This window comes from Sus scrofa, chromosome 1 (assembly GCF_054392235.1).
Source record: "Sus scrofa isolate SSC_HxYL_T2T_F1_AM1 chromosome 1, Sscrofa_HxYL_maternal_Yorkshire_Landrace_v2.0, whole genome shotgun sequence".
Lineage (NCBI taxonomy): Eukaryota > Metazoa > Chordata > Mammalia > Artiodactyla > Suidae > Sus > Sus scrofa.
The window spans coordinates 248,615,322-248,628,956 of record NC_139383.1 but is presented as its reverse complement, the minus strand read 5'-3'; the positions used below and the strand labels follow the sequence as shown (position 1 = coordinate 248,628,956).

General features: G+C 52.5%; 1 protein-coding gene across 9 annotated transcripts in view; it reads left to right on the top strand.

Moving 5' to 3' along the window:
- Positions 1 to 434: 434 nt before the first annotated feature.
- The window catches only part of PAX5 (paired box 5), a 212,210-nt gene continuing 199,009 nt past the window's right edge, over positions 435 to 13,635 (top strand). For 4 of the 9 annotated variants that reach the window (XR_014824167.1, XR_014824178.1, XM_084990046.1 and 1 more), the window contains exon 1: positions 6,964 to 8,172. Coding sequence is in view for 6 of the 9 variants with exons in the window: in XM_084990046.1 (XP_084846172.1) it covers positions 8,130 to 8,172 (43 nt within the window). In the remaining 3 variants the exon portion in view is untranslated. Of the gene's footprint in view, positions 785 to 6,953; positions 8,173 to 13,635 lie in introns of those variants that run through there. The other 5 variants (XM_084990038.1, XM_003122019.7, XM_084990016.1 and 2 more) reach the window with 5 other exon arrangements.

The following is a 13,635-nucleotide window of genomic DNA, read 5'->3' as shown; positions in this document are numbered from 1 at the left end:
GCAGTCTGCACCCTCTTACGTGGTGGGGTTTTCACCTAAAGGGGTCACCGGCCACGCGCACAGAGCAGAGGGCCGCGACACCCAGACGCAGGGGTGGGTGGAAGGTGCGGCTGCGAGGTCAGGGCTCCCGGCTCGCCTACAGTCGGCCTCTTCCCGTTAGAGCGCGGGCTAGCGCCGGGCTCTGTCTGAAGCCTTCCTTCCCTCCCCCCCAGCCCCCTATAAAAGTCCAAGGCGGCGCGGCGGCGGCATTGCTGCTCTCCCGGCCTCCCGCACTGCTCCGGCCCGGCCCGGCCCGGTCCGGCCCGGCCCGCCCCGTCTGGCCAGCTGAACAGGCCGGGCCGCACAGCGCGGACACCCTTTCCCAGACCGCCGCCGGCAGTGCGGGGCGGCACGCTGGGGGCGCGGCGTGTCTGGGGACATCTTGTGATGTTGGCGAGAACAGGACATGATCTCACATGGCGAGAAGCTCTTTAGTTCCTTAATCATTTCACGGTGCCTTCGGACGCTTTTTTTCCACCTAAAACGTTTAGTTTCAGCTCAGTGATCAGCTACCCCAGCTCGGCGGGGGAGCGGAAGGCTTGAATTATTCCGACCTGTGAGCGGCCCCTGGCACCAAAAAAAAAAAAAAAAAAAAAAAAGAAAAAAAAAAAAGAAAAGAAAAAGAAAAAAAAAAGGAAGCACAAAAAAAAGTGGAAACTTTCCCCCCCTGTCCATTCCATCAAGTTCTGAAAAATCAAAATGGATTTAGAGAAAAATTACCCGACTCCTCGGACCGGCAGGACAGGTAGGACCGCGATACCGGCTCTAGACGCGCTAACTCAGAGACCCAGACCCGCGCTACTCCACAAGCTCCTCGGCCCTGGGGGAGGGGGTGCGCCTCATTTTCGCAAGGATTGACTGCGCGTCTGTCTGCGGCACGTTTCTTTTCATCAGTCTGTTCACACACTTCTGCATCAGTCCAAGTGTCTGCGAGTTTGCCTGTGTTTTTCTCTATTTCTGATTGTTTATGTGGGTGCTTTTCTGGGGCTCTGAAAGTTGGTTTGGGTCTGTGTGTTTACACAGGGGCTCAGAGTGTGCGGAAGTGACAGTTTATGTGTCCCTGTGTAGATATTATCAACAATTTTGAGTGTGTGTTGAAGAACCTTTGTGCCTGTGTGTGTGTCTTTATATTCATGAGTGTATTAATATGTGTTTATGAGTTTGCATTCCTGGGTACTCTTGAGTATCTAGAACATGTGTGTATGAGTGGTATATACATAATTTGGATGACTGTCTGAGTGTATATCTACTCCTTTAAGGGTCTGTGTTTACCCGTCACATCCCAAGTGATTTGGGAAGCGAGAATAAGATGATTACACCCACCCCTCCACTTTTTGGATGTCAACAGCTGTTCACTGTATATATGCCACCGTACACAAAAGTGCCTGCCTCTAGGCGCAAGATGGATCTAGGGCTTGTGTGGGTCTGTTGGGCTAAGCGTGCCATCAGTCAGGCTCAGGTTCCATTCTGTTGAGAGAACAGGCATGGAGATGTGCAGCCCTTCAGTATGTAGTGTACACTTCTTCACTCTATGGGTCCTGTTGATCCTACCATTTGTATGAAAGGGTCTCCTGTTGCAGGCACAACCTTGGCAAGTGAGAAGAGGCAGGCTACCTATGTCATGATATTTCTAGGGACCCCCACCCCCAACTTGCCTTAGCTCTTACCTAGAGAAGCCTCTGACACCGGTGTGTGCGTGTGTGCCTGCGTGTGTGTGTGTGTGTGTGTGTGTGTGTGTGTACTGTGTGCTCAGGTTTTATCTTGTGGATGCCATGAGGAGAGCACAAGTGCATGGACAAGTGTGTGCCCAAACTGGACATCCAGCTCTGAATTTGTATGTACAGAGGCCTTCCTGGCACGGGGCATAGTGTGCCTCCCATCGGCCCAGACTGTGGGTTGCAGGGTGTGTTTATGGCTGAGAGAAGGTGGCAGGCAGCAGATGGCCTCTGTCTGCTCTGAGGTAGAAGCCAGGTATGAGAGCCTCTTTTACTCATTAAGCCAAAGGTGCTAAACCCTCTTCCAAACACACTTCAGGTCCTGACAGAACTCCCCTTCTCCTAGCCCTATGGGTCTGTGAGCCCCCACCTCTACCCCAACCCTAAATACAGGTCGGAATGGGGGGGGGTGGGGTGGTGAACTTGTATCTCAAACCCAGGACAAGTCCCTAGGCACGTATGTGTTTCCAAACTCAAAATGGAAAAGAAGGGAAGGCAGGAATCTAAGCCACCAGAAATTGAAGAAGACTCCCCAGGGTGAAGACTCAGGAAAAGGGAACCCGAAAACCCCTTCAGCTCCAGCCCCACTTTCCCCATGGCAAAGTAGTGGGTCCTTTAGTGGGTGAGACTTGAGAGGTGTCTGCACTGGGGACTAGGGAAGTACGTGTTGGGAATGGGGTCAGAGGCCTGTGAGGGTCCAGGAGAGGTCGGCCCGGCTGGCCTGGCTGCCTCTCCTGACACGCTGTCTACGAAGAATGTAATTCATGGCGGTCGATGGGGCACTTTGATTAGTTCAATCGCCTGAATAATCGTTTAATCAATAAAGCATTTCATTCCTCTGTGAGACAGGCCTGGGTGGGGCTGGGGGCCCCTAGGCTGGCCAGGGTTTAACAATCTGGAGAGCCACGCCCCCTCTTCACGGACAGGATGGGTAAGGGCCTTGCCGGGAAAGGGCGTTATGTCAGGTAACACTACACTTCCGCCAGTCAGCGCCGGCCGGCCGGGGGCCCCAGCGAAGGGAAGAAGGGAGAAGTAAAAAACTGGGCAGGCCGGGGGAATCCAGGTCTTGTTTGGGGGGTTTTGCTTGGGCTTCTCCTGTCTCCCAATTTCGAGGCCTTTTTAATGGCCCTTTCCTTCCTTCCCAACTGTATTCTGTGCCTTCTCTCTACCTGTTTCCCCATCAGGATAATGAGGAAGGCATGTATACCCTGGTAGCTGTAAGCTCAAGAGCAAGTGAGATCAGAACTGAGCAAGGAGACACTTAAGGATGTTTCTGCCCGGTCTCTTCCTTGTGGTACCAAAAAAGGAGAAACTGGGGGTGGGGGGGTGGGCAGGGACTTTTTTGAGGTCATACAGAAGAAGATATGGAGGGAGTAGGACTGGAAGGTAATTTTTCTGCCCTTAATCCTCTCATTTTTTGCTGGAAAAGGTGATAGAGCCCCACTGCCCTCCCAATTCCCCTGCCCCCTTGGAAAAAAATGACAATTAAGCAAGTTGGCTGAAGTAGGAGTTGAGGATACCCAAGGCCAGGGAGACCACAGGCTGAACACTGCCTGCATGGACCTTGGCATCCATCTATTGCCCTAGCTCTGGAAAGAGCCTGGTGGAATGATAATACCCTCTACCTATGGATCTTCATTTTTCAAAACCTTGAAAGTTCTCATCTCAGGGGTCTCCATCAGGCACTTGGGAAAGCTGAGCTCTAGAAGAAGGGGGACCCACCTTTTGGAGAGATAAATGTAGTCCCAGAGCCACTGGCCTTTGGGGTGTACACTAATGATAACAAACACTGATGAAGGCACTGTACACAGTTCTTGAAAAATCTGGATAAATCCTCCCCCTTTTTCTCCCACTTCAACAATTCCTGCAAACAGATTTGGACCTGGCAGAGCAGACCTCTGATCCTGGTACAGGAAACGTGCAAGAATGGGCTCTGACCCAACTAGCTATGTAACTTAGGTTCAGTGGCTTTCTATCTTTGATGCCTTTAAAGTGAGAGTTAGGAAGGACCCACCGAGTATAGACAGCACTGCTTCAGCATCTCTGGCTTTCTCAAGCTGAGCAAGAAATCTGAGCCCTGTTGGCCTTGTTTTACCAAAAGCAAGAGCAGGGAAATGGGCTGAACCTGGCTGCAGGAGTCAGATCTCAAACCCATTGAGCACTATGGCAGCCCCAAAGCCCCAGATGCTGCCACTGGGCATTGGAGGGACTGGTCCAGGGGGAGTGAGAGGGGATGGTGGAGAGTGAGTGTATTCAGAGTACATCCTTTGAAGGTGGCTTCTCAAACATTATTCTCAATGGGCTTTCTTTCAGTAGCGAAACTTTGAAAGGCAACTTGATTTACACAAATTGAATTTCTTCCCTGAGGGTTTCATTCATCTCTGGTCTCCACCACTTAGTACAGGTCCTGGCCCAAAGTCTTGCTGCTGGGGAAGGAAACCACCCCCACCCGACTGTTGTGCCGCCGCACAGCGATGCCCTACCTCATTCAGTGCAGTGGCGTGGAGACCAGTTCTCTGATAGCCTCTCTTTCCTGGACCAAGACTTGTGAGCTTTCAGAGGCAGGACTGAGGTGCAGTGCCTGGCTGGGTCAAGGAATCACTGTGTTATCTTGGTATAGTCAAGTAATTTTGGGGGCCTCCATTTGGTGGTCTATAAGGCTGGATTAAGTGGCCAGAATATCTGATGGCATTTCTTGGTGTTAGAAGTTCCAGGAGGCTGGCATGCTCAGGCAGCTGTGAATAACCCCCTACCCAGAGGGAAACTCCCTCTGCCTTGTGCAGCACAAGATGAGAAAGGGGGATGCTCTCACTGCCTAGGTTAGGCTGCCCAACACCGTCCTGAAGCTGAAAGCCTTCTATGTGAAATGGGAATCTAAGATATTCCTGTCTGAGTAGTATATGTGGTTCTGTTCAACCCTGTCTGTGCTTCAGGGATTCAGTCCAAGCCATATACTGGTATCAGAAGGAAAATTGGTTTGTATGGTGGATATATCCTAGCTGGGTATCCCCCCCCCCAAAAAAAAAAAAAACTACCCTGCCATTCCAAAAATGGAGAAACCCTTCTGAGATGGAATTTTCCAGCTCAGAGTCCTTCTTCTACTCTAGACTTGCTATGTGACCTTAGACATCTTGCTTCCCATCTTGGCCTCAGGTTTTGCACCTGTAAAATGGGGAAGGCATAGGCTCAGGGCTATTTTTGCTCTAAGACTTTAGAATCCAAGTTTCTAGGCCTTAACTGGAGTGGAGCTGGAGGTGGAGGTGTCACTGGCTGTATCCTAAGGGCTTCCCCATACTCCCACCTCTTGGAAATGCAGAGCCACCATGTCCAATTTTCAGTCCACTTCTGATCCATTGAGCTCCATGGGTGGAGCAAACTCAAGAACCCTAACTCATCCTGGTCCCTCTACAACATGTGATCTTCCTGCTCCAAGGTGGAGGGTCAAAGATCTGGACAGGCAGATTTCCAGAAAAGGCGAGGTCATACAGCCACTCCACCTCACTGCATACTGCAACCTCCTGGTCCCCCAGAGGTCTTCCTGGGGCTATTTTTCACAGTTGTGCCCTGGAGGGGGTGGAGATGGTGTTAGTGCCAGAGGCAACAGGGCCTAGGACAGGAACAGAAAGTGGGTCTGAGGGTTGACCCCATGTCAGAGTGTGAGAAATTGGGCAGAAGTAGAGAGAAGGGAGACTGAGGTAGAGAATGACCTGGGAGTCCTCCCAGGATCAGCCTGTGCTCTGTCCTCCTTATAAGCCCAGGTCCAGAGCAGGCATCTCAGAGCCCTTGTTTTGGTGGATTTATGTTTAATATTATAAGATCATTGCTTATGAATTTGAAGCAGTGGGTCTTGGGACCACTCCCCCATCTGCTGGGACAGGGTAAGTCTTTAGTGACTCTGCCAGGGTTGGGCTGCTGCACACATAGGCACTCACAAAACTATTGCCTCCTAGGTGTAGAATGGCTGTCATATGCTTCCCTTTCAAAGTCCACTTCTTTCGATTGTGGTCCCAGGGCTTCACATCCTGGAGAAACTGAGTCTTGCGGCTCAAAGACCCTACCCTTCTGGACCAAAAGGGTTCTGCTTGAAATCCATTCATTTTGTCTTAAGAGCAGCAAGAACTTCCCCAGGAGAGGAAAAGTCGGGTTTTCTCAACAACTAAAAGCTGCAGCGTAGTAGCACGCTAGATCAGCTTTGCACGGCCCTTGCAGCAGATTAAATTCACCCTCCCACCGGTCGGGCGTCCAGATTCTCATTAGCACTGGAAGCGACTGAGTTCATTCAGTTCCCAAGAAGCCTTGCTCCAGATGCAGAATCGTCCCTGAAGAAAAAAGCCTTCAGCTGCGAGCATCACTAGCCCCAAAGCGTCTGGCAGCTTCTGGTCTGAGGCCGGAAAGAAGGGCTCAGGGCTCAGTGGTCCAAAGTCTCAGAGAGACCTCTCCCTGAGGAGCAACCTGATCACTAACTTTGAAGGAGTGTAAGACTTCCCCCCTCTACGTTTCTGCCTAAGTTCAGCTTAGAATTGGGGGCCCTTCAGTTAGAACGAGAGAGAAGGATGGACTAGAAGGTGGCGGCATCGACTTAGTAGGTGCTTGATAAAACTATGAAATATTTCTGCTGGAAGGAGCCTTCATTGAAGACTAGGTAAGCCCACTCTGCCCATTTTTCAGATGAGGAAATAGGTCAGAACGGAGCAGGTGTGCGTACTCTACCTTTCCTTTGCGAGTCTGATTTAAAGGTGCTTAGATTTAAAGGTGGATCTCTACTGAGCTCCTCGTTTTCCTCCAACATCCGTTTTGTGCGTATGTTGAATGTTTTCTGGAGACTATTCCCCACCTTCACTCCCACCCTCCCCTTGACTGTCCCCAATCCTTCAGGGCCTCCCAGAGACCCAGTGCCTAGGCGGGGAGGCCAGGCTCCCGCTGGACCTTCCTCGGGACTCTCCAGGCACTGTGTGGATCCCTTTCCCCCTCCCCCAATCCGCGCTTCACTAGGCCTTCGCTCCGCGCGTTTGTCAATGAACGTGGCGCCGCCGCCCGGGCCCCGCCCCCCATTCTCTCTCATTGCCCAGGTATCGGCTAATCAGGCGGAGCCCGCCGATTGCTCAGCCAATGCGGCGGTGCCTCGGGTCAGAGCCGGCTGCCACAGCTCTGATTGGCTTGATGAAGCGTGATTGGCAGGATAGCCCCCGCCCCGCCCCCGCCCCCGCCCGGAGGGAGGCTGAGCCCCGGGCGGCGCTGTCCACACGCAGCGGGTCCTGAAAGCGGCTCCGGGGCGGCGCGGTGGCGCACTGTGCGCGCCGAGCAGGCGGAGGGCTAGCGCTGGAGGCGGCGGCGGCGGAAGCGCGGGCAGTCAAAGCCGACAGACGTTGCATCTCAGAACCGGCAGTCCCCGGCGGCCTTGGTGGAGACCTTACTCTCTCTTCTCTGTCCCTCGCTCTATGCCTGGAGCAGGCGCGGCGGCCGTCCCGGAAGAGGCAACTGAAAGACAGTCGAATCAGACCCCTGGGAGAAGGCAAATGAAGCTCGAATAGTTGGTGGGTGCGAGACAGATACTCAGGCGAGAAGACCGTCGCTGTTGTCCCCATTCCTGGTCTCAGCCATGGGGGAGCAGCAGGGGACGCGGGAACTTTGAAGGCAGTGGGTCCCAGGGTCTGAGGGCTGTAGGCTCCGGGAGGCTCCGGAGTCGCGGCCCTAACGTCAGTGGCGTAAAAGCGTCTTGGAACCCGCCGGGACCCCAGCGCCGCCAGAGAGGAAGTTCTTTGCAACTTCGTCGGAGACGTCGGAGAGTCGGGTGGGGAGAGATTGAAGCCGCAAGTCAGAGCCCCACAAACTCAAAGAAGCAGAAAGAGAAAGGATCCGGTGGGAACTGGGGGATCGAGGAAAGACTCCAGAGGCATCGAGGCCTCGGAACCAGCCTGGCAGCCCGTGGGCCTCGCTGTCCCCCGAGTGAAGCCAAGGGCTGTGTGTCCCGCAGGCCTCCTTGAAGCCGCTCGAACAGGAGGCCGGGGGTGGGGGCTGCAGGCCGTCCCGGAGGCGGGCCCCTAAAATATGCCCCCGAAGCTGCGGGCGCCTTGGCCGCAGCTACTCCCGGCAGAGTGCGGAGCCGCCGCCTGAGCCAACCTGGGAGGGAACCCACCAGGAGTTGGGCGCACCGCTCCCAGCCGGACTACACTAGCTCCGTTTCCCGCCTCTAGGCGCAGCTCTCGGCAATCTGCGGCAGGGCGGCTTTGAGAGAGGCCCCGAAGCTCCAGCAGTGTTTTCTGAGCCCAGCTCGCACAGTCCCCGGCCTGGCGGCGAGGCTCTTTAGCCGCGCTGGGCAGCCCCTTGGCGCCGGGAGGCGGCAGCCTGGGCCGGCCTGCAGTCTGGAGCGCCCCGATGGAAATACACTGTAAGCACGACCCGTTTGCATCCATGCATAGTAAGTAGGCGGCGAGCTCGCTTCTCTCACTCTCCCGCCGGGACGGGGGTTGGGGGTACCGGACCGCGGGGCAGGTTCTAAGGACGGGAGGTCCCAGGACTTCTCTGGCCGCGCAGTCAAGTTTGAAAACTGCATGTCTCCCAGGCAGGGGATGTGACACAACGCTCCTGGTCGACTGGGCTGGAGCACCTGGAGCCAGGAATCCCGCCTCCAGCAACGCGTAGTGTAGGCAGCGAGCTGCCGCCTTTCCTGGGCTCTGGCAGCAACATCTCTGTGTGCTAGGAGAATCCTGGCTCGAACCCGGAGAGGGCTCTGGGCCAGGGTATTGGAGAGCAGGAAGTTGTAGGGAGAGGTCAGTCTGAATCTCAGCGCCCCACAGCCCACCTCGGATGGCGCCTTTTTCAGCCGAGGGGCTGATCAAGACTGCGGCTTGGAGGGAAAGTGGGGCCCCAACAGTGCCTGTGTGCCTGTATGTGTGGAGGAAGAGGTTGAGAGCTAAGCGAGGACTCCAGGTCCAGAGCTCCAAAGGCGTACTGGAGTTGAGGAGTGGGATTTGAAAGATCAACGAAGTAGTGGTCCCTGAGCTGAGCTTCTGCTTGGAAGCCGCCAGTTCATAGAGACCCTTAAAGACACTATCAAGTCCTTCTCAGCAGGACGTGTGCCTCATGATGGCTTCTCTCCTTAAAAAAAAAAAAAAAAAAAAAAAATCAAGAAGAAGAAGCCAATTAGTCACCATACCGGCGCCCTCACCTTCTGAGAAACGCTGTGTGTGTAGGAGACGGGAAGGGTCATTTTGGGCGAGGGTGAGGCTGGCCTGCTGCCTGACTCGCCAGGATCTGCCAGTTCACCCATTAGCACAGCCTCCTGTGAGACGAACGCTCTTCTCACGGTGAGTTAACACTGGATTAGATTCGGAGGTTTCTAGGAAATTCCAAGTGGAACGAATCGTGTTTCCCTTCTGTGCGTTGCAGAGCTGGGCCGATGCAAGGCGCTCGGCTTCAGCGGCATCCAGCCGAGTCCCCAGCTCAGGTCCCCACGGGCCGCAGGTCAGGGAGTTGCTCTCTGACTGGAAGCCCTCCCCAAGCCTTCAGACAGTCTGGGATCCTGCTTACCTAGCCTTGGGTCCCCTATTTAACAAAGACAGTAGAGACCCGGCTGGAAAGAAGGCAAGCTTTCCAGGACGAATATGTCCGTTTCTGCCCCAGAGGGCCGAATGGCCTGGTAAGCAGGGAAATGCTGGTCTAGGCGGCAGGGGCTGGCTTCGGGCAAGTCGGTTTCTCTTTGTGTCAATTTCCCGAGTCCGAGGTTATCCACCAAAGCCATGGGGAGACTTGCGCAGAGGAGCCGCTTGCTCAGGTCCCAACCCAAACGATTCCTCACCATTTGGGGCCTGTGACAAAACGGTTTCCAGTCCACGGTGACCCCAGCGCCCCCAGCAGCCGTCTCCTGCGCAGACTTAGCCCGGCTCGCCAGGGAAGCTCTGATCTCGCGGAGGGAGCCAGAAAGCAAACGACTTAAGGTCAATACTCTGAGAGGTGACCAAGCCCTTAGCTCAGCCAAGGAGACATCGAGGGACAAAATGGGGAGGGCTGGCCCCTGCACTTCTATCCTCGCCTCCTTCGGGAATCCGCAGACCCTCACTGCTTCCTACTGTGCAGAGCCTGACGGCCCAAAGGTCCTGCCTGGGCTCTTGGGGAGATAGCATCAGACCTGGTCTCTCGGCCGTGCTTGACGGTGAAGAAGGCAGCTCCTTCCAGATGTGATTAGCCAACCGCTAATGCCTGTCTCTGTCCCTCCTCATCCTGGCTATCATCTGCCCCCTCCTTGAAAAGTGCTCCCTCCTCCCATTTTCAGTCTCCCCTGCAGCACGGTGGGGGTTGGGCCCCAGCCCGCCTAGCTTCCAGAGCTGCCTTCTTTGGAAGTGCCCTTGGCTCTAATGCCCAAAACTATTTGCTTGCACAATGTAGGCCCCACTGTGGGGCCTCATTTTATTGGAAATTGGGTGGAGGGATGCACGATAGATCCTGAGACGTTGCTTGGTTAGTAGGGGTTTAGAGCAAGTCTCTTCTTCTCAGTCTTCCTTCCTGGCCTGGGTCAGTTTCTTCCCCCAGCTCCCATCCCCTCTCCCCTCCTGAAGTGGTTCAGCCTCTCTGGGGAGGTGGTATAGGAGCAGGGGCAGGAGCTGGGCTTCTGAGTTCCCTTGCCTTCACCCCCTAGCTATGGTTGCTAGTTATAAGGCACTTTTATGGCCAGTCTCCTACCTGAGTGTCTTCTAAACTTTCAGCTACGCTCACTTTACAGAGTATGATATTGGTCAGAGAGATCAAAGGACTGACAGGAAGTTCACATGGACACAGCTTGAACAAGTCTTTGAGGCTTCACAAAGGGGAGAGAGAGGGACTGAGATTCCAGAGAGCGGGCAGTGGACATCTGGGTGGCTACATGCAAGTGTGAGGTGCTGTCTGTCTGTTCGAGGACATCTATATCCATGGCCTCACTGTCCCTGTGTGCCAGCACCTGTCTGTCATTTAGAGTCCATTAGACAGAGTTCACCCCTGCCCTTTTCCTGTGTTCCTGTTTGCATGTTTGTGTGTCCTTTCATTCATCTTCTTTGGTGCCAATAGGAGGAATTTCAATGACCCTGTGAGTCCTGGGCCAAACTACCACTGAGTCAGCACAGACTCTCTCCCCAAGACCCTTTGACCAGACATGATCTTTGGGGGTGTGGACGGGGTGGGGTGGGGGGCTACTGATGGGCAGCATATCCTTACCAGGGCCTGAGGAGCATCTGTGGAGGCCGGCCCCTTCCAGACCAGAGTCACAAAGGCCCCAGGGGCATCTGCAATTCAACCCTTCTCCCCTGCCATCCCCCACCCCCCAAATCCTGCTGATCTGCCCTGTGGGGGAGGGGCTAGGTTTCTCTTGTATCTGCGTATATGTTTCCTGGTCTTTGCCTTGGTTTGTTTGCATCTGTCTCTGCGTCAGTCTTTCTGTAAATTCTACTTGGCCCTAAAAAGTGTCACTGAGTCCACTTCTTCCCCCAGCACCTCCCATAAGCTGAGCCTTTGCTCAGCTGGAGCCCAGAGGCAGCAAAGCCTGGAGCTTGGCTTCTCTGAGGAGGTATAGGGCTGGAGCTGGGGTCCCAGAAAACAAAGGTCCCCCTCCTTAGATGTCCCATGTTCTCTGAATGCCCCCTTGCTGGACTTCCTCTGTTTTCTCATCTCTCTTTTTGCCTCCCACTCTACACCACCTTCAGCTTTCTTTCCTTTTTCTCTGCCGGTTGGGGCCAATCCATTCCTTTTTTTTCCTCCTCTACGTTTCTAACCTGAGGCTTCCCTTCCAGGCTCTTGCCTTGCTGTCTGTCTCATCTCATTTGGTTCCCCTCTTTGTACCTTTCCCCTCACACCTCTTTTCCTGGTTTCTTCCCTTCTCTCAGGTTTCTGGTTTCCCTTATTTCCAATCTTAGGGTAAGTGGGAGGCATTGCCTTCCCAGACCACAGTTTTAAATCACTAATCCACCACTCTTGATGTGCTATATTAGACAGGACTAGGACAGAGGTAAAGAGGACCAGACGTTGAGGGAGGTAGGAAGCTCCCCAGTCATCCTAGGTCTGGTGTCAGCTGTGGACATGCGGATCAGACTCTGCAAGAGCATTGCTAGCTTGATCTTTGTGGTCACACCTAGGGAATGTGGGGACCTGCTGTCACCTAGAGTGTCTGACTTTTGGGGATTTTTCCCCCATGATCCAAAGGGTCTCCAAAGCTCACAAATGTCCTGCAGGACTGCTTTGGGAACATAAGTCCTCTGAAAGTTGCCACTGTGTTTTGGGCAGAAGATTTCAAATGCCAGTAGTACGAGGAACAGGCCATTGCAGATGGCCCAAATGCCTGGACCAATAGGTTATCCCAAAAGGGTGCCAGGTGATTTTAGCTTCCTTTTCCTCCTCTCGGATGGAGTTTGTACCAATTTTGAATTTACTCTCTTCTTAAATCCAGCCTGTTATTGAAAGATCCATACAACCCTTTTTTATTAGGTGCTCCCAACCCCAGAACAAAGCTTTCTTAAGATCCTTGACCACAGTCTTTCTGTTTCAGGTGAACTATGCAGTTGTGTTCCTAACTGCAAAATTCTCTTCGGGATGGTTTTCCTTTTTATGTCCGGAGTGTTTTAGAACGATCCAAACTGATGAAAGTGCATTTTGAAAATCAGAGAGAAATTCAGCTTAGAACTAGAATTAAGTACTGTTGTTATCTATAAAATTGTTTTTTTCCTTGAAATCAGCCTGAGCTTGGAAATTTGAGGAAATAGTCAATGCGGACGCTCATGGGAAACTTTAGTGAATTGCTTTGGCTGTTTTTAGGAAATAGATTATGTTGTTGGGAGTTTTTCCCCTCTATTTCAGATATTGTTCATGAATCTGGATATTAGTTGAGCGCTGGGGAGAATAGCTGAGATGAGGTGGCTATTTTATGTTTTAGAGTTGGAGTGTGTGTGTGTGTGTGTGTGTGTGTGTGTGTGTGTGTGAGACCTCAGAGATGCCCTGCCTTCTCCGCTATAGTCCAGTCCTGGGCAAGTCCCAGTTTAGGAGGAGATTTTCTCCGTGGTCTCTGAGCTGCCAGCAGCATTGGTAAATGCTTGCACTTGGCTTTTGGCTTTTGACAGTTCTTAGCAACGTCAGTTAGTGGCTGATTAACAGCTACAAGGTCAATGATTTGCTACGCTGGATCACTCTGTGCTTACTGGGTTGGCTCTTCATTTACTTGGATCCCTGTTTCCTTCCAGATGGACCTTGATATAAGAGAAGGGAGCTTAATGGGTGGAGGAGATACTTTCCTAGACTCTTAAAATCCATCCCAGAGCCCTTGTAAAACCTGGGACTCCGAAACCTTCTTGGCCTTCTTTATTTTCCCTGAACCAACTTAAATCTGCTTGTCAATTGCAAAACATTCCAAAAATTCCAGGGAAACTCCTTCATAACAAATCCTGATGCATCCGAGTGAAATGTGATCCTTTGACCCACTTCTTTTGTGTGCTCTGAGAGGGTACATGGTCAGCCTCACCTTTTTTGTTTCTTTTTTTCTCCATCTTTATTGAGGTATGAGCCTCACCTTCTTCAAGAAAGGGTTTTTATGAAGGCAGTGGTTGGGTTTTGTCTCCATACTCTGCAAATAGTATTCAATTTTTTTTTTCAAGTCCTTAGCCCTTGAATCAGATTGCTGATTTAAAGAAAATATTTTTCCTGAGATTTAGTTTTATTAGAGTAGTCCTTTTCACTTTTAAAGGTATTTGTTAAAAGGAAAGGAGTTTCATATTTTAAAATCTCTTTCAATTTCACATATAGTGAAATGTAATTTCTCTCTAGGATCTTCCTTTGACCTCAGCATCATGTATGCAATAAGTTGTGTGCCTGGTAAAGAGTGAGGTCTTCACATATGCCATTGTTAAAAACCATTACAAAGAGA